General features: G+C 36.6%; 2 protein-coding genes across 2 annotated transcripts; both read right to left on the bottom strand.

Annotated features, from left to right (window-relative positions):
* Positions 1 to 1,696: 1,696 nt before the first annotated feature.
* Positions 1,697 to 3,169, bottom strand: LOC133519942 (cuticle protein 8-like). The gene is made up of 4 exons (XM_061854154.1): positions 3,051 to 3,169; positions 2,532 to 2,822; positions 2,241 to 2,407; positions 1,697 to 1,843 (listed from the first exon to the last, which is right to left on the bottom strand). The coding sequence occupies exons 1-4, from the start codon at positions 3,060 to 3,062 to the stop codon at positions 1,777 to 1,779; spliced, it is 537 nt and encodes a 178-aa protein (XP_061710138.1). The 5' UTR covers positions 3,063 to 3,169; the 3' UTR covers positions 1,697 to 1,776.
* A 127-nt stretch (positions 3,170 to 3,296) lies between these two features.
* Positions 3,297 to 8,271, bottom strand: LOC133519945 (cuticle protein 7-like). Its single transcript, XM_061854157.1, has 5 exons — positions 8,175 to 8,271; positions 7,090 to 7,228; positions 6,134 to 6,219; positions 5,151 to 5,317; positions 3,297 to 3,927 (listed from the first exon to the last, which is right to left on the bottom strand). Exons 1-5 carry the CDS (start codon positions 8,184 to 8,186, stop codon positions 3,819 to 3,821), a joined length of 513 nt encoding a protein of 170 aa, XP_061710141.1. The 5' UTR covers positions 8,187 to 8,271; the 3' UTR covers positions 3,297 to 3,818.
* Between the last annotated feature and the right edge of the window lie 12,063 nt (positions 8,272 to 20,334).

Here is a 20,334-nt window from a genome sequence, read left to right as displayed (position 1 = left end):
GCAAATCCGTTCATATGAAGGGATTTTCCCCGGCTTTTACCATTAAGTGCCTCCTTTTTACCATAATTAAACATTATGGCTAGCATATATTGGTTAGCAATCTTAAAATCAAGTATTAATCGTTCAATATTCATATCAGCTCCATTTCAGATTTTTTTAAAGTCTTTTGATAGAATGCTATACACTTTCTAATAGTTCTCTCTTTATAATTAACTTGAGCCCAGAAATTGTAATAAATTATATTTATTACAATTTCTGGGCTTTTTTGACTGTTGTTGCGATAAAACGTTTTTTTTTTCTTAAAATTATTTAGAAGTAAGTATAAAGCTTTCAGAAGTGTTTCTGTCTCAGAGTAGGGGAGACCGAGGTAATAACACAAAAGTAAGTTGGCACAGCGTCCATATCTCGCCAACTATAGACGCTAGAGGTATGACCACCGAGAAAGAAATGGTTCATTTTCCCTTCTAACCAACTGCATAATACATGGTTTAGGCCTCAGATAAGCAGTTGAGCTTTTATAGCATACCAAAATACTGCTAAAAGTCAATTTAATAGCAGTTAAAATCAGGTTCAAATACTGCTAAAAGTAAATTTTAAAATAAATTCCTCGACATGTTTTCAAGGCCGTTTCTTTGTCAGTTTTGTCATTTTATTGCTATATGTTTAGAGTATTCTGGCAGTGCTTTTTATTATATATTTGGATTTATCAATGTTTCTAAGTGCATGTTTTGTAAATCAAAAGTGCAATTGCAAAGTGTGAATTGTAAAGATCTGAAAAATACAAAGGTAAGATATATTGAAACACCTTCAACTCACCTCTTTCATCTTTTGTTTGAGTTTGTCCGAGGTTATTCATATCAGACAGCTGAAATTATATTTTTTAAATTTTAGTCTATTTGAGTTATCAATTTAAATATTTTAAAGAAATGCGCCTAGTTCGTAATGCTTTAGTCACTCACAACTAAATTACTGAACAAAAATATTAATTAACGTATTAGATTGTTTTTAAGTTTAAACATTATTGAAAACTAAAATTCTACAGTGAGCTGCGGTGCCCGCCCCGAGTCATCGGGCGTGGAGGGCTGCAGCTCGCAATCTGCGCCAGTCCGCCAACGCGAGCTCCTGACGACACTCCTCGGTACGAAGTAAAACATGTCAAGCGTTTTTCGACTTAAAATACGTGAGTGACCCGTTTTTAATATATTTAATATTTCAATATCTCAACGAGGGGGGGGGGGGAGTCCTCTTGAGTTGTAGGCGTACATAGGCTACGGAGACTGCTTACCATCAGGTGGGCCGTATGCTTGTTTGCCACCGACATAGTATTAAAAAAGTCCTTTCAAGGACTGTAAACTGATTTTAATTTAATATACTTACCGAACTTACCAACTTCTATCTCATTTTGCTGATTTTTTGTTGTGACTATATTAGGTACCTATATAGTTTCAGGCCAAAAAAAGTTAACGCCATTACTTAACTTTATCAGAAGCTCTTCACCACAGGGCTATTCAAAGTTATTTACACCAACTTTAGCGATACTTTGCGAATAAATATATACGGCTTTTACCATACTACCAATCTCGAATAGCGAAAAAAATTGTCTGTTTCACTATTTTGACTAATATCTCGCACTTATCTCGCAAGGTATATTGGTAAGGGTTGAAAGAACAGCCAGGTTTTGATAATAGAATCAAAGTGGATTTGAGGACTAGGGTGTTTATTTAACAAGTTCAACAACATAACAATCACATGCACACGGCATAATCCATAGTTTGATTACTGGTGATGATGGTGGGTCTGGACATGCTTGATAGGTTCGGAGTGTTTCACGTACGCGTTGAAACTGAAAACAAAAGATAACAATCATTATTTTTGCTGACTAATCACAATCAGATTCAATATTATTTTAGAAAGCTAGTATCCACCGGATTGAACATCTAGAAAGGGTGGATTAAAGAGCCAACGTAGGACGCCGTATAGGCTGACAATCATTTAGTAAAGTACTCTAGTACCGCTCTGGAGAGAACCTGTCTGCGTGTAGAAAACTGAGAGGTGCAAGACAGGCCGCGCTGACGCCAACTTTATCGGATATCATGATCCACTTTGGGTTGTTACATTAAGATACGTCAAATATCAGGTCTAGATACGATATGGACCGGATATAGACCTAACACATATTTGACTTAGCTTAAAGTTCGAATTGGGCACTATGTCAGAAAACAGTAAGTTTTTTTGCTTACCCGGTGTGCTTGTCAGAGTTATATTCTACAGTGCGGACGGAACCATCGGCCTCGTGCAAGCTGTAGACGCCCTTCACGACGTCGCCGTCGCGGGACTCCTGCTGGGATTTGCGGTCACCGGTATGGGGGTCCTCCACCTTGTACGAGAATTCGTATTTGGGGTGCGCCTGGAGAAAAAACATCAATTATAATTAACAATAAATAATACTTTGATGAAAGAAATCTTACTCAGCGAATATAGTACTTAAGGTAGTTGTTAAGGTAAACTCATCGAATTGCATAAAAACTTACATAGTAATCATGATGTTCCTCTTTGTGGTGTTCGTGGTGTGAAGGAGCGGCTTGATGGACTGGAGCAGAGCTGTGTGCGGGGGCAGCATGGTGCACAGCCACGACGTGCTCGTGATGGGGAGCGTGGTGCACTGGAGCGTGATGTACAGGGGCGGCATGGTGGTCCTTGTGCTCGTGGTGCACTTGGTGGATCACGAAGGACTGGGAGGAAACAGCATGACCGTGGTGCTCCTGGCCATGTCCGTGTTGTTGGGCACACACCGCCGCTAACGCAGCCGCGAAGATGACGATCTAATAAAAATGTATGAATTTATTATTCTAGAATAATACATTTATTTCGATGTCTGTTTTTAGAGATAGTTAATTTAGAATTACAGATAAGTACAAGTACGAGTATGTATAGATTGCATAAGCAAGTATGTATTTGTCGGTTTTATTGCTTTTTATTACGTTATGTATAGTAATATTTTATATAGTACTATGTGTATATATTACTTGTAACTAATTCATCGTACTTACTTTGTTGAACATGTTGCTTGTGTTATGTCTTGAGAACTTAGCAAATGAATGATATGAATATGCACGTGGCTTTAGTTTTTATACTTTAAAATCAAAACTTGAATTCCTTTTAGGTCGACAGGTAATGTCAAACGGACACGTAAGAATATTGTAAAAGGGTGCAAACGAGTTTTAATTAATGACTATCACTTTTAAACTGGCGAGTGTGACAGGATTCTGATATGTCGTCGCAATAAAATATGCAGATATTATGAAAGTATAAGTAATATTTATTTTACGTCATTTTCAGTCACAAAAACCGGTTCTTTACAGCACCTCATAGGCATTGTGTCGTGACGTTTCATAAACTGTATTCAAATCGATGAGTTTTGTACAACACTACATAGTTTGAAAACGAAAAGACTTACAACTACAAGGAAGTATAATACAAAAGTTTAAATTCTAATGTTGGGGGATGACTGATGATGATAATACTAATTTGGGCCGTCAAGTCCCAGGATGGATACACCTTATGAAACGCATAGCCTCTTTCATGTTTGTCCAGTCATCAGCAAAAACAAATAATCTTCAGAATCTTCTCCTCTTATCATCAAAGTCGTGGCAAGATCATTTAGAGTACCTCGCCAGGTTAGCTACTTCTGCTGCTGACTGTGCAATGGACTGCCTTTGAACGTTAACCGTGAAGCATTCTCGTTTCGTTGTCGCATTCCGTCCGTACTTAAGCTAGGTATTAATTAATAAATAGGTGTCGTCGAAGGCGGTGGGAGTTTAGCCATGGAGGAGGCCATGTCCGTAGGCGGGGGCGGCGATGACGGCAGGGGCGGCGTGCACGGCGGGGTGCGCGGCGTGCCCTTGTCTGCTCACCACAGCGTTGAATCTGAAAATGAAACAGCAAATGGTTAATGCTTATTTTAACATTATAAGTTGTATTTTAAGCCCGAATTAAGATTTACTTATTTTAAATTCTACGTAGGGTAGACCGGAGTTAGTTTAACCACAGGAAACTTTAACTATCGGCCATACAAGTAACATCTGCAGGTACAGTCAATTCGAAATATGTTTAACTAATATTTATATTAATAACTAATATTACTAAGTCAAATAATACTGTTTCTGGAAATATTGAGAGTAGGTCCTCGAAACACTGTTAAAATCTGTAGACAAAGAGTCTAGTTAGAATATCTAAATATAATGCTAATTCAGCTTGTTCACCTTGGCAAAATATAAAAATTGGTTATTAATGATTCATTTCATAATTTTTCTCTTAAGTTTCGAATCCTATCAATTTTACCCATTTTCATTGTTGTTATAACAACCATTTAACACGCACCAGTTTTTTACTGGCCGTTTGGCACGCTTCAAGTCTAGAGTCAATGAACCGAAAACCAAACCACAGTGTCAAGGGCAGCGATTATCGCCGACGGTTTGAGGCTAACTGAGCTGTTACTGCCGTTACACTTTTACGGACTTGTAATAGATTCGGATTTACAATTATCTAATTCGATGATTGGTTTTAGGTTGATTTTTTTTTCACTGATTGTATGTATTGTTTTTTTTTTAAGAACGTTTTCTTAAGCAATGTTAACTTTTAAGAGCGCTGTTTTGAACAAACAAATGTCATTTCTGTACAGGGTGGCTACAAGTAACATCGTTTATTAACAAAACCGTCTGAAACTGATATAATACTTACATGAAAAATGTTAACGTGAAATATCTTCGCATTTCAATACGTTTTTACTATTCGGCGTTAACCAAAATACGATTTTCATCTTGGCTACGGCTTCTGCCTAGGCCTCCTGATTTCTTTACAATAATTTTAGTGCAGGTTGCACCGTAGAAGCTTTCAGTTTATGATTTTAATATGTTCCTGATATAAAATAATGTCTTGCCTTATTCTGGATATATAAGTCGATTTTGAAATATTTAAAATAGTGAGAGAGGTTGAGTTTTACCTATTATCCATAAGCTTGAGTTACAATGTTCATGGTTCTTGTCTGATCTGATCATAATTAACATAGTAAATAGCCACATTGGCGTCACTATAATTTTCTATTCATTTATTCTACGTCTCAAGTATACCAAACATTCTAAGAGACCTACCCATTATGATCATCAGCGGAATAGTTGACAGTGCGCACGGTGCCGTCCGGCTCCACCAGCGAGTACTGGCCCTTCACCACATCGCCGTCGCGGGACTCCCACTGGCTCTTCTGGTCGCCCGTGTGGCCATCAGCGACACCGTAGTTGAATGTGTAGCGGGGGTGGGCCTGGAATCAGTGAGACGATATGATGAGTGCAATTATTTTCTTTTTCTTTTTTCCTTAGTCACGAATTTTTTTCCTATTCTCCAAATATGTTCCACTGTAAGCAAATTTTGAAATAACGAACATTACTTCAGTAATCTGTACATCACTCAGACATTAAATTAAAATACTGTTGTCTTATTGACCACACTCAACACACAATACTTTGGCAAGTAAGAGCGGTATTCAGATTTTTGATATCCGTCATGGTTTTGTTGTTGACATGATACTACTGAGTGAAGTCAAAGAATGATAAATTTGTCACCAATGTAAGTTCTAACCGACCTGTAGGTAAGTCAGTCAGTAACGCTTAGCTACTATGAAAGTAAGGGGTTAGTTGCTACGCAAAGCATCTTTTTTACTCGATCACGTTGACGTTAACTAAAAATTTCACAGTTGTGGTAAAGGGTATTTCTAGTTCAAACCAACAGTGTTGAGATTTTTAGCAATTTTCCTAGACGTCAATAAACATAAAATGTAATACAAAATATATAGTTAAACTACTTTATGTGTTTTAACTAAAACTCACAGATTATTAATAATACTAATCATCTAATCAATAACATTAAGCTTTGTTTTTTCAGCCCAGATCTGAGTTAGCCAATGGTCAATTATTCGTTATTCCTCCGTATTTTTTTTCTGATGAAATTAACGTGAAGCTGGCAGAAATGTCTAAAGACTCTTGCCATTAATAAAAAAGACCATCGAAAAGTAGGGTGTTCTAAGGGTTTTGTATTATTATATGATCGCACAATGTAGCCGGTACAAAAAAGCACTCACATAAATCTCAACAGGGGCTGCGGCGTGCGCCAGACCGATCGGCGCGCGCAGCAACGGCGCTCCGTGCGCGACCACCCCGCCGTGTCCTGGAAACAAAATATTTAAAGTGTCATTTATCTTTTCCAAAATTGTTATCATTGGGTGTTTTAGCTCAAACAAGCCAAAATTTATAAAATTAATTTATATAACACAAGATATGTTTATCCCGCAACTTCTCTCCTAACCTAAAAGAGTGAAAAATTGGTTGTAAGCTAGTACGGGAGTACTAAAGAGAGAGGGGACGTTTAAAAACGACTTTGCTAACAAAGTCATAGAATCTAACTCTTTAATTTTAATGATGAAGGGCCGTTACGGATTACTTCTTAAATCTAGACGCATTACTTATTTTAGAATTCAATCGGATCTAATATTAATAGCAATGGCACTTTTTTTTATTATTATTAGCCTACAATGTGTCCCACTGCTGGGCAAAGGCCTCCCCTGTCTTCCGCCACTCGTCACGGCTTTGTGCATGCTCCCGCCAGTCGCCACAAAATGAGTCCAGGTCGCCTCGCCATCTCGTTTTTGGCCTGCCTCTGCCTCGGCTGATCTGTGGTGCCCATTCGGTTGCTATTTTAGCCCATCTGTCCGGGTGCATCCTACAGATGTGTCCCTCCCAATCCCATTTGAGTTTGGCGGCCTTCACACCCACATCTGCGATACCAGTTTTGGAGCGCAGCTCTGTGTTCCTTATCCGATCGATTCTACGGACTCCGAGTATGCTGCGCTCCATTGCTCGCTGGCAAATTTTGAGTCGGGACTTTTGAGCTTCTGTTAATGACCAAGCTTGGGCGCCGTAGATTAAGATAGGCAGGATACATAGGCAATGGCACTCTGACAAAAAAATCATCAGAAGAAAATCTATATGTTTTTTACTAAAAATTTTAACCGCCACCAAATTGAACCAACTATCTTACCGTATCCCAATCCAAGTGCCGGAGCCGCCAGTCCATGGCCGAGGCCTCCAAGCACCAAGCTCGACGAGGACAGCGCACCATGAGGGGCCGCGATCAGGCCTCCACGCGCCATGCTGATCAGCGCACATGTGAGGATTACCTGCAAGTTTGACAGCATGAGAATACATTAAACGGCCGCTTTGTAAGTCTATCACTTATCTTAGTTGGTTGGTTAAGAAATTGCGCGGTTATTTTGAGAGTAGTTTTGGGACTCAATATACATAATATTTTTTCTTACTTAACATAAAACAAATCAGTTTCCTGCAGCAAGACCTTATCCAGTCCGTAGCTGACTATAAAAACTCTTTACCAACCTAACCGCCTCTCGGTGGTTACTCTTACTGCGAAATGCAATTGTAATCCTGAGTTCGAATTTTACTGTCATCATGTTTTGTTTTGTTTAAAAAATCGTAAAACAAAAATAGTTAATTCTAATATGAATTAAACATAACAGTATCACTAATAAGATCATTCAATAGTAGTATGCGCGCGCAATCAAGTTTAGCAAGTACTTAGTTTGAATTGATGTCCTAAATCCTTCATTTTAATGAAGTTTAATCTCAAACTTTAAAATGTATCTACCGTATCAGATATTACACTGATAGTAAAGTGCGTTTTAATTATAGTTCAACCTATTTTTTATGAACTTGTATTAAATAAACAAAAAAAAAGAACACTTAAGTAATATAACACCTTCTCTTTTGAAAGAGTAATTGGAAGCTAAATCAACCATAACATTGAAAATTTACACCGAAATTGGAGACGGGTTCATTTGATCCCTTACATGACTACATTAGTGGATATCTTGTTTTAAGTATATACGTGTATAAGTACTACCTACCCAACGTCTGACACGAAAGCTTTCAAGCTTTTCATTTGTAATTATGAATAATGTTCAAGCATGAACATTTGTGGAAATTCCATATTATGAATGGTGTTATTAAAAAAAAAATCAACACGTTATCAACACACTTGCATTTCTTATCACTACTAACTTTTTAGTCCTAGTCACACCTTTAGCACAACCTCACTGAAATACACATTACCTTGGCTATCATTGTGGGAGCTTAGTCTAGGACGTTAGTTCACTGTAAGCTAGGACTCGGTTTGTGCCAAATTGTCAGATAACTGAGCCTTTTATACCGCAGCTATATGTCCTATAGGTACAACCCAAAGTCCCGCATGTCTATACCTGGTGTAGGTAAATGTATGTATGCGCTTTGTGGGCGGGGCCGCATTGAAACTAGATCGTGAGACTAGCCTGGATACGCTCAACGCCAAACCTCACTGTGGTTTCGTGTAATTCGAACTTTTTCCAAAATAAGCATATCAAAATAAACATGTCACAAACCATAAAAAATGCGGGCGATGCCCAAGATTTCAAAGTTTTATTGTCCAATTAGCTACATATGATAAATTTTGAAAAAGGTGTTTAATATAATTGGCTGTAATTACATTTTAATTTGTATACAGCGTAACAAAGCATTCATTCCGTGTTCAAAATCTTTATTTTGGAGGTAACTCAATCTACTTAATATCCTAATAATTAGTTTCCCTTCAATAGGTGCATAAACACTATCAAGTCATTGTTGCTTAAGATATTTATTTTATTTTATTAGAAACGTCCAGCTACCATCAAATGTAAAATTCTGTCTACATAAATATCCTCGCTTCTAATAATGATATTTCTTATTACCTAGTATCTACTCATAAGAAGTTTCATTTTAAAATTCCAATCGTATTTATATTTCTGCTTCACTTTAATGGGTTATAAATAATCTAAGATTAATATCGATTTTATAGACAATAAAACATGCTTTATAACTGTTTACTTGTTCTATGGTTCTATAAGCGTGTCAAGGCTGCTGCACAATAGTATCCCTTCAAAGCCTGTTCAATCCTAAACTATTTCATTTTTGTCTTCTATAACAAGTAAATCGTTTACTGTAACGTCACTAGTTAGGGTCTGTTTCACAATGTCTAAGTATTGGATAGCGAATTAACTGCCAGATAAAATTTCCTGCAAAACTTAGCACTTTATCTACCAGTTAAGCTTATTCAAATATTGTGAAACGCCAACGATGACTTTATTAGTCAGATAAGTATACATATTTTAATTAGGTATTTATTTATCCCATCAACCGTCCCTAAGAGAATCAATATCTTCAGCAGCTACACATCAGTCAGCTGGTTTTAATGCTCGTCTTCGCCAAGTTAAATAAATCGATGTAGGCATGTCAAATAAATCGATTTAAAAAAGATAATGCCCACGAGGAACTTGTAAAAATGTCTATTTCTGTAAACAGAGGAACCTAAAATTGAACAAAATCCATATTTTGAAAATGTTCTAACTAAGACAATGTATTCATAACATGTGCGACCTATCTAAGATCTCATTCCAAAAATAGTGGTGCCTATCCCAAAAGTCTGGTGGTTTATGGTGGTTCGATAGCAAGGTAATTAATATAACAATGGTTGAATGCGCGCATGCCGCATGCCTCGGAACAAAGCACACGCATTTCCAACGCCTCCGCATGCAATTACGATTTAAGCTGTGTGAGATTGTATTGCAGACTCCACAACACTCGTACGTTCTTAAATAGCTTGCGAAATAAATAATCAACTTCTCACTTCATCTACGGGATAGTTAGGTTTCATGCGTGTGATATCACATTTTCGGTTGCATCCTATAAGAACCCATGAAACATAATTTATCCGATTTATATGATTAAGTAGTCGCTGTGGTTAATTATGCAACTCAGACGTTGAATTCCATTACCATTCCGAATGTCGAGGCAACCAGAAGGCGTCTAGGTTGGAAGTCTCGCTGTGCCTTGGCAATGACTCATCTAACCGATACCTTTTCCGATGCTGAGATGTCGTTAACCTCCGACAAGCTTCGCGATGATGGCGGAGCAGGTTTGTCAAATTGAGTGCATAGGGATTTAAATATATCAGTGTAGTCTCTTCAAGTAGGTAATTTGTATCTGTGTTTCTTAAATTCTATATTTGTGTAAATACATTAGGTAGATAAGAAATATGAAATAATATATTTTACCTACAATTATTGTACAGGATTTCACGAAATCTTTGACCATATTTGGTAGGTAAAATAATTTTGTACAGTCGAAATTTGATTATACATTGTTAATTTTATTGATCAGTAACTTAAAAACAAATGACTCGTCAATGAAGAAAAACAATATGAGGGAATCAATAAGATGTATGCCTTAATAGTGGTGGAACATAATATATATATGTAGGTATAGGATGATACCGATAGGATATTAAATCAGGCAACCAAAAATAAAATACAGACCACCCAAAGAGCAATGGAAAGAAGCTGTTTAGGCATAAAACTAAAAGACAGAATAAGATGCTCCGATATTAGAAAAAGGACACAAGTAACTGATGCCTTACACTTTGCGCAGAGCATCAAATGGAGATGGGCTGGTCATGTGGCAAGGCTCAATGACGGGAGGTGGACAGGAAAGGTGACCAAATGGAAGGGCCCCTTGGGCTCTAGAAAGAGAGGACATCCACTAGCCAGATGGCAGGACGAAATTGTTGCTACTGCGGGCAAGGAATGGCAAAGCGTAGCAAAAGACAAAAAAAATGGAAACAGCTGGAGGAGGCTTTTACCAGAGGCTTTTACAGCAGAAAAATAAAAATTAATATTTATAAATATATATATCAAACGATAAAATTCTCTGTGGAATATCGAAGCTCTAATAAATAAATAAATAATAGGATGATAATGATGGATTATGCCGAGTTACGGCTATGCAATAACATGGAAAACAAGAGAAGTATAATCAACTAACGGATGTATTTGGCTATCCGATTCTAGATTACGTAGGAAATCAATAGTATTAATAACACTACACCTCCAGGTATCTTGCGCAGACTATTCTTTTCTGAGACGTTTTGTAACGGCGTGTTACACAACGCCAGGTGTACGCAGCTAACGAGAGGAAGCCAGGATCCATTCATATGGAGTTGTTTTTTGTGCGATTGTTGCCGGATGTTTTGTTTGCATGCCAATAAATTAATGGAAATCTGTATGTTTTGTATGAAATAAAACTATGTAAATAGATTAAATATATTGCGGATAATTAATTTATAATACATCCCGACGTTTCGAACCTTTTAAAGCGTTTGCAAAGGGTTCAAGATATTGTGTGTTGCAGAATTGTGTGTACCTATTCGTCAAGCAAAAGTAAGCAATGCCACACCTATACACACATACTATAAAAACAGGTACTTTAAGTAACTAATTGAATGCCCGCATTCGTTTGGATATGAGTAAGTGTCGAGTTTAAATTTTAAACGCTGCAAGCAATAACGCAAGTTATAACTTGCTTATAACTGAGGAATTTATTAAGAGGGCTAACGCTAAGAAGTTTATTTTTGAAATTATTTATATACTATTGCCATTTTATATATTGTATATATGTAAGTATAAATATATATTATATTAAATTGTATATTTATTAGTGTATTAGGTATTGTTTTAATACTTATATAAGTAGTATGTAGTATGTGTGTTTGTGTTTAAGTCTCCATTTTTAGCTCCTTGCACTACCTGTTAACTTTTGTATGAGTTCTACATTTCCTTCTACCTAAAGGTTGTCTGGAAGAGATCGCTTTTTAGCGATAAGACCACCTGTTGTTACCTGGTTCTATTTTCCTTTAAAATTTATTTGTAGTTTTACATGAATGTAAAATGTGTAACTGTTGGTGCAATAAAGAATATTTACTTACTTACTATAGGTACATTGCGTTCTTTTGACGCGGTACTTACTTATACGTGTATCTATCTATTGTCCCTGCATATACACAGTGTTATTTAAACTCCGTTAATTTCATTAAGCTATAATTTCCCAAAGACAAGGCCCTTACGAGCGTGTCTACTTACCTCAGGGCCCATTGACATAATACATATTGATTAGTGTTTATAGAGCAAGATCCCAGAGCCGCCTACTGTACTTATTTTCTCATAAATAAAATGTATGGGTTAATGTAATGTTCGTATGTACTTTTAATGTTTACATACTTGCTAGTTGGCCCGACAGCCATTTGTCCGGTACAAGGTGCAACAGGTAAGTAAAAATAATACAAATTATATCTGTGTTGTACAAACCGCTATCCCCTTTTTAACCCCCTTAGGGGTCGAATTTTTCAAAATCGCTTCTTATGTCTCGTATACCTTATAAACCAAACCTGATGTGCAAAATTCAACTTTCTAGCTTTTGTAGTTTCGGCTACTTAGATTTAACCCGAAATTTTATAAAACTTCGTGCGTTGTACCGTTCACTGACACGAATAAAATAATAATTTGATATTCAGCATAAAAATACTTTTTTTATTACCTAATTCAGAATACACGCACTACGCAGGCGGGATAATAGATAACACTAAACAATTGTTTTTTGTTTTTTATAATCTGATTCATTTTAAAACAAGATCGTTTTAAATATCAAGTGTCAAAGTTATAAAAGTGTAAAGGTCAAAAATACTTTCCATTTGGAGCTTACAAAGTTCTTATCGAATGGCCTTTTAAAACTGTGTCGTTACCAGCATTCTCTGCAATATCACGTGTAGAAACATTTATTCTACGCTCGTGTAGTAATAAAAAGTTACGAATAATAATTCCAGTTTCTAGTTTTAGTAGTTAAAATAAATATAGTTGAAAACTATGGTAAGTTACCATTAAGTGGTTTACAAGATGTATTTGATTATCGACCAACCTTTAAGTTAGTAGGTCCTCGATAGTTGATAGCCTATTGAAAGTGCTCCTTATTAGGGGTGGGCCCTTGCATTATGATAATTTGTAGAGATGCCACGAATATTCGGCAACTATTCGGCCTATTCGGCCACTTTGCCGAATATTCGATATTCAGCCGAATGTTAAGTACTATTCGGCCGAATACCGAATATCTATTACACCTACTTATGAAGAAGCATAGTTAAATATATCGCAAACCATTAAATTTAATATTTAAAATGTATTCTTAGGAAATTGTCATAGGTACTTATATGAAGATATTTTTTGAGAATTTGTTGCTTGCAAATGATTTCTTTCATACCATAGGCTAGATTTGCTTGACTAAACTACATACACTTCTAATGAGCAAGAAAACTTTAATCTTAGCAAAAAATATCATATACTCGTAGTAGTCGACCAGTTTTCATAATCAATGAGCGGAATTCTTCATAGCAAAAATCAAACTGCCAGAGGGATTTACCTAACTGTTTTATCGACTTATCGATGTTACGGAATAATATCGCATTAGGTATCCATAATCAACTTAAAAGATTATTCTGTAACATTTGACCTCTTTGATAAGCAACTTGCATCTCCGTATTAAAGTAAATCATGTCAGCGTCACATATGTCATTTATGTCACTTGAGTTTTCATGAGTGATTTCCGTGCCGTGTTACTAAAATGGTTAATGCTAAAACAAATGGATACAGAAAGATTCTTATTTCAGTTTCAAAGAAGATTCTTCCACAATATAGGTATTGCTCTAAATGTTACGTTCATTTACATCATAAAAGTATTTTCTGTTTTATTCTTTACTATTATACCAAAATACAGTGGCGGTCAGCTAATTAGGGACACCTGTGTTTCGTTAAGTGACAAATATTTATCGATAAGTCGATAAAACAGTTAGGTCAATCCCTCTGACAGTTTGATTTTTGCTATGAAGAATTCCGCTCATTGTTCATAATACCTACCTAAATGTGACTCACAATAGTACACAATCGTTACCGGATATTTGGCGCTTTGGCCTAGAGTGAGGCCGAATATTCGGTATTTTGCCAATTCCACTATTCGGGGAATCACTAATAATTGGTATAAACACAGTAGATTATTTTATTGGTTACGTCCTATATTTTTTTATTTTATAAATATTTTTATTTTATATTTTATCATACGACATTAAACTACTTGAGAACATATTCAAATACCGTGGAATGAAACTCGACCAATGCTGCTATTAAAATAATTGTACTGAATATGTATGTCTATAAATTATAGCAAGTCCCCTTCGACTCATAATTTCAGGGCGTACGTATGGAAGCGAGTAACTGTCGTTGTAACTAAGGATTTATTTCCATCGTAAGCGCAAGTATTTAATCTAGAACCAACAAGGCTTTTAACTGGCAATCCTTGATCTGTTTTAGTGTCAAATATGTCGTATATGTATACAATGTAAGATAAATTTAAGTTCCCATTAATATTTTTTAACCCATTCAGCGCTAATCACGACACGTTGTCGTTTTGCCTCTACGAAGCATTTCCGCTACATACCGGAAAACGCATGTAATCAGCTAGCATGTAGCGCTACGACCGTGACTCGGCGGTGAATGTATTAAGATAAGACTAGCTATCAAGCTAAGGTACCTACTCGTACATTATTAATTTATAAGGTTTGTTTAGGTGCTTCAGTACTTATTATTTAAAATAAAATATTATTTTATAATAATTATTAAAAATGTAATTGGCGCTGGGTTCTTTTTACCTAGCTATAAACTCTAATCGATTTAGATTTATATTTATTTCTTTCATAATATTAAAATTACAATATAACTTATTTTAAGCTTATCTATACGAATTTATATTATGGTCGTCAACTATTTATTATATACAATGTCAAGGCAAAAGTAATCATCAAATATCAATAGCAAAATAAATTCATCACAAGATCAGATAAATATTGGGAAATAACTGGACTCATAATTGTGGCTTCACCTAATCATTAGGCTTGGGACTTTTGAATGCTCGCCGTGGTTCTAGAATCCACGGAGTCGCCATTATGTTATAATATTTTTTTCGAAGTCAGTCAAAGTGTACGTTTAAGAAGTAAATGTCACGATTTATGCTGTTATATCGGTAATAAACACTTTATTATGACTGCAATTAATTGTATCTTTAATCTATACTATTATCATACAAACAAGTCACTGTCACAGTTCACAGCTGACGCGATATGCATATATATATATATATATATGCATATCCTCTTTGATACTTGTGTTGTTACAGACTACAGATATCTATTTTACAAATAAAAAATATAAAAAAAAACACTTGAGTAATAAATTGTCATTTTTGATTAAAGACGGTTTAAACAATTTCTGATATAATTTAAAATTAATAGTTTAACGACCTGCAATATTGAGTCCCGGTTAGAGCCGTATAAGGAGTTAAAATATGATGAAGAAAAGTCTAGATATTTTGTTATTGTCGATAATGTCAACTTTCTAGGTTTCAAGTTAATATCACACACAGAGCAATAAATGTGGGACTTGTCTTCACTTACTGCTAGTTCGTTGTAAGGCTCTATCCAATCTAACAACAAGCTGTTTTCAGCACAGTTATTTTGATGGGATATACTTTTAACATGGTTAACAATAAACATTTTATTTTTCTGCTTTAAATATCCATCATATAAAGGACAAAATAAACAACACTTTTCTTCATCATATTTTAAATCCTTATACGGCTCTAACCAGGACTCAATTTCGCAAGTCGTTAAACTATTCATTTTAAATTATATCAGAGATTGCTTAAACCGTCTATAACCAAAAATGAAAATTTATTACTCATGTGTTTTTTTATATTTTGTATTTGTAAAATAGATATCAGTAGTCTGTCACAAAACATGATATCTATTCATAATTAAGTAAATCATATATAATGCATATCACGTCAGCTGTGAACTATGACAGTGACGTGTGTATGATAATAGACGCTCAAAGAGTTAAAAATAACGCGTCCTTTATCATCAAATAGAATTTTAGTTTTCAAACCAAGTCCTGTAATTTCACTTTAATCACTTTGTGATAATAAGCTCCTGTTGAAAATCATCAAACCTGGAAATTAAATATTCGGCCAGGTTTAAGGTTGAATTCGTATTGCTGAATAAGACTGGCACTATTCACTCGGGTACATTTATAGGTTTCGTTTATATTATTTAAATGTTATGGAATAAATTGGTCTATCAGTCGCTGTTAGGATAATGGTATCGGATTTGTAAGGCAATGGACAAATCGAGGCACAAATCTACAATTTCGATGGCGCGTGGCAACCGTTGTGTTCCACTTGTGATCGTTTTTTTAACGCCTTTCACCTTATAGTTCCGAGTCTACAATTAGGTACTGTGAAATTGCATTTAAATGTCATGACAATCGTTCATTAAGATTTTAAGTGAGCGATATCAATCTATTCTCAATTAAGGAACATGATATAACTAGGCTGTTTTAAAGCGTTTGTTTCATTTCATATCTATATTTCGGTTCGATTTAAGTAGTAAATTCTTTTTTTTATTTCGAATTAGGTACGTAAATACCTCAGCACCATACTTTATGTTAAGTAGGTGGGGGGCTGCCTCGTCCAGAAGGTGTTTGATCCCATAACGCTGGCCGCGTTCTGTATTGCCTGCGATATACGCTGAGAGAGGTTAGCGCCCAGCCTTTCGATCTCCTGAGGCGTCGACCAGCTGTGTAGACTGGGCCCTCATAAAGGATTTCATATGACTGTAAGCGTCGCAAATTCATTCTTGCAGTAAAGATTAGTATTTGCGGCGCTTGCAGCCGCACCGGTCTGAGCGCGTGTAGCCTGGGTGTGGTACTGCGCTAAGGTATCGACGGTATTCAAAATCATATGAAAGTAATCAATTAAAATTACATGAATCAATCAAATAAGGTAAAATTCGACCATTTACTTTGTTACACTGCACACACATGCACATACACAGCATTAACGGTAGTCTATTTGTTGCCAATCATTTCTAATATGTTATTTTATATAAATGTTATTGCGTCAAAATAATATACATTCACTTAAAACCAGTTCCGGACGATCAAGTCAATTTAAATAGAATAAAAGTTTTTTCATTCGTGAACTTGTCATATTCTAACTTATAAATTACATCTTTATATACCGGGTGTTTCCTGTAACACGAGAAAATAATTAAACCATATATATATAAATAATGTATATACAAATTAAATGTAAGTTACAAGAATTATAACTACTTATAAAATAAACTAATAAAACTAAACCTAACTCAAAAAGTAAAATAACTAAAATGTACACTCCAACCCTTGGCCTCTTGGCAGAGTGCCCATCACACAGGCAGCATTCCCGCGCTGTATCGCAATAGCGAGTCTTTGCGCGAGACAGCTGCCTGCACGAGGGTCTCCTGTTGCCTCCCTTAATCGTTTCCCGAGCTCCTTGTGAAGCCCACGCGCACCTTTGCCCCACGGCCCGAGTGTCTCGACGCCAAAGGCCACGAACTCGTAGTTGGCGCCGAGACAGCTATATTTGTTGGCCTTGTGTCGCTCTCGGGTGTCTGCCGCTGCCCCGGCATGTCTGCTGGTCGCTGAAATGTAGGACGCCGCCAACGTGTCGGCGCAGGTAGCGTCCCACACCAGCGCACGGCCCATCCTCCAAGGGATCAACGAAATCCCGTCCGGGCGCTTGCCATCGTCCCGCACGATCTGGGGCTCCAGAGCTGCGGGGACACCGGCGCTGATGAGAGCCCTTCTAAGGATGTCGTTGAGAGCGGAGTGACGAGACAGGCGGCCGGCCCCCGAGGAGCAGGAAAGGCCGTGATGACCAAACCACTGGGGCCCCACAAGAAGCACAGTTGTGGTCTGCGCAGATAGGGATTCCGAGACGGAGACCGACAGCTATGCGCAGAGTACTAGGGTCGATTAAAGTACCCGCGTTGGGCGAGGGATAGGACCTGATTCCGGTTTTGATGCTGCCAAGAGGTCCTTACCTGAAGATGTGGCTATAAGAGAATTTTGGGTGGAAACGGAGATTATCGTGTCCCAAGCCCTTTGTTTTTTAGGTCTGGGAGGAAAATTTGGACTTGGTCCAGCTAGCCAAGCATTAGTGGCCCCATCCAAGCACGCAATCTCGCAGTTTGTAGCCGTTGGGGCTTTAGGGATTTTACCTGCGAGATCAGACGTGCTGTGGATGGAGGACAGGAAAGCCGACAAAGCAACACCAGAAATATTACGGGTTCCCAAGCCGCCGAACCTTACTGGTAGACAAGCTTGAGTCCAGGCCTGCTCGCTAAAATTAACGTTAAGAACGGATTCAATTTGTGACTTTAGGATGGAGTCGATTGTGCTGGTCAAATTCGGGAATTTCCAAATGAGACAGCAGCGCAGTAGATATGTAAATTTTGGAACTAGCAAGCAGAATTTTAAAATGAATAGGGCACAGTGACTATTAATTTTGACTAGGCGGTCCGAATGAGTCGTGAATTTTGAAATTATATCTTTATTTTATTATGCCACAATAAATTTCATACAAACCTTCAATACACAATATAAATATTATCTAGTCAGAAATACTTCGGCTAAACTTCTTTTATTCGCATTTACTTACTTAATTAACAAAAATTCAGTGATAGCAAAATCCCGTACGCCCTTTTTGAGTACTACTGGCCTCGCGTTTACTTCTTTTTCATTACGACAGAACGTTCACCGATTTATATCTGTCGTTATGAGCCCTACTGGCAAATAAATATTAATACCTAACTAAACTGGAGCAAAAACTGAAACTAGAGTGGAATACACCGCATTGCGACAATGCCGGCCGTGTCACGGCCGCGCCCACCGGTGAATGTCCAGCGTGCGTGCGCGCGCCGTATACATAACCGCGAATAACCGCATTAACGTCTACCCGATCACTTTCTTATTTTTACTTAATTCCCAATTACTCTTACGCAACTGGGGTTGCTGGCTTACGGGAACGTGACAGTACTAGTTAATTTTAACTAAATAAAACATACTTTATAGTTCGCATGTTTATTGGCTTTAAAATTAAGTTTTTTTTAAATCTGCTAACTTTAAAGCGGGCAATTTATAGTTCTCCAACAGCGAGACCGCTACTTGTATATTTTGACAAACAGAGCCAGGCAACGTAACAGTTGATAGAAAGACTTTCATTGATGTAGCTGGCGTGGACACGTTGTTGTACCTACATATATGTCGTAGCCAGATCTTAGAATTGACCAGTTTTTGATGTGGCAATTAAATCTCTGCTAACTTTAAAGCGGGCAATTTATAGTTCTCCAACAGCGAGACCGCTACTTGTATATTTTGACAAACAGAGCCAGGCAACGTAACAGTTGATAGAAAGACTTTCATTGATGTAGCTGGCGTGGACACGTTGTTGTACCTACATATATGTCGTAGCCAGATCTTAGAATTGACCAGTTTTTGATGTGGCAATCATTTCATGAAATGATCGGTTGACCACATCATGAAAAAAGTTAAACCTAACAAACCATATCATGAAGTGACCAATTCTAATGGCATTTCATAAAATGATAAAATTCTATGATCTAGCCACGACATATATATTTCTTCAGTTGAATTTATTTAGTTTTCAGGATAGGTCCTTAATATATCATATTTTCAAGCGTAACAATAGTTTGGCCTGTCTAGTCTCGAAACATTTTCTTCGTAGGGTTAAAAAAAGAGATAAAACTAAGTTATAATTAGCTCCATGTTTACTTAAAGGCGATCCATTAAAGTTAAAGGAACAATAAATTTATAAATATCTTGCCATCACTCACGTTTACGATTGTATAAATTAAAATGATTACAAATGCGTTTTGAGCTTATTGACGTTTACATAACGCCTTCGGAGCACGCAAAAAATCATCAATCACAAATGGAATCAGTTCAACCTACATACTTACACAGGTGTTTACGGCGCTTTGTCAGCTACCAAGTATTTCCTAGCGTGATGCAATTATTTGCTACACTTTTCTCGTCAGTCATTCATAAGAAAGGCATAGTGCTGAAACCCAAATATCCATTTATTACTTTTTTTAAAGGATGGCCATCCTTTAAATGCCAATGAAATCTATTAACGGCCCGATTCGAACGTTTTTGTTTAAAATACGTCAGTTATGACACTGATATATAATCCATATCGTATCTTTAGGAAATTTTGACGTATCTTAAAGTTTGAATCGGGCCGTAAACAAATACTTGGTGGGACAGGGAATAACCAAAATACTAACTCCAAATTTAACATGACTAGACCGTTAGTAAATATGACCTATTTGCCAGGAATTACAATGTCTTGTTTATAATAAATATATACATACATATATTTATACAAGAATAATAGAAATATATGTTAAGTATATATCAAGGAAACATCC

This window comes from Cydia pomonella, chromosome 7 (assembly GCF_033807575.1).
Source record: "Cydia pomonella isolate Wapato2018A chromosome 7, ilCydPomo1, whole genome shotgun sequence".
NCBI lineage: Eukaryota > Metazoa > Arthropoda > Insecta > Lepidoptera > Tortricidae > Cydia > Cydia pomonella.
The sequence above is the reverse complement of the archived record's forward strand: the minus strand, read 5'-3'. Positions and strand labels throughout refer to the sequence as shown.

Coding starts and splice junctions, on each gene's coding strand:
- LOC133519942 (XM_061854154.1), bottom strand. Junction 2,408..2,531: donor AGGAACATCATGATTACTAT/GTAAGTTTTTAT, acceptor TTTTTTCTCCAG/GCGCACCCCAAATACGAATT. Junction 1,844..2,240: donor AACTCTGACAAGCACACCGG/GTAAGCAAAAAA, acceptor TTTTGTTTTCAG/TTTCAACGCGTACGTGAAAC.
- LOC133519945 (XM_061854157.1), bottom strand. Junction 5,318..6,133: donor CAGCCCCTGTTGAGATTTAT/GTGAGTGCTTTT, acceptor CACTGATTCCAG/GCCCACCCCCGCTACACATT. Junction 3,928..5,150: donor TCCGCTGATGATCATAATGG/GTAGGTCTCTTA, acceptor TTTCATTTTCAG/ATTCAACGCTGTGGTGAGCA.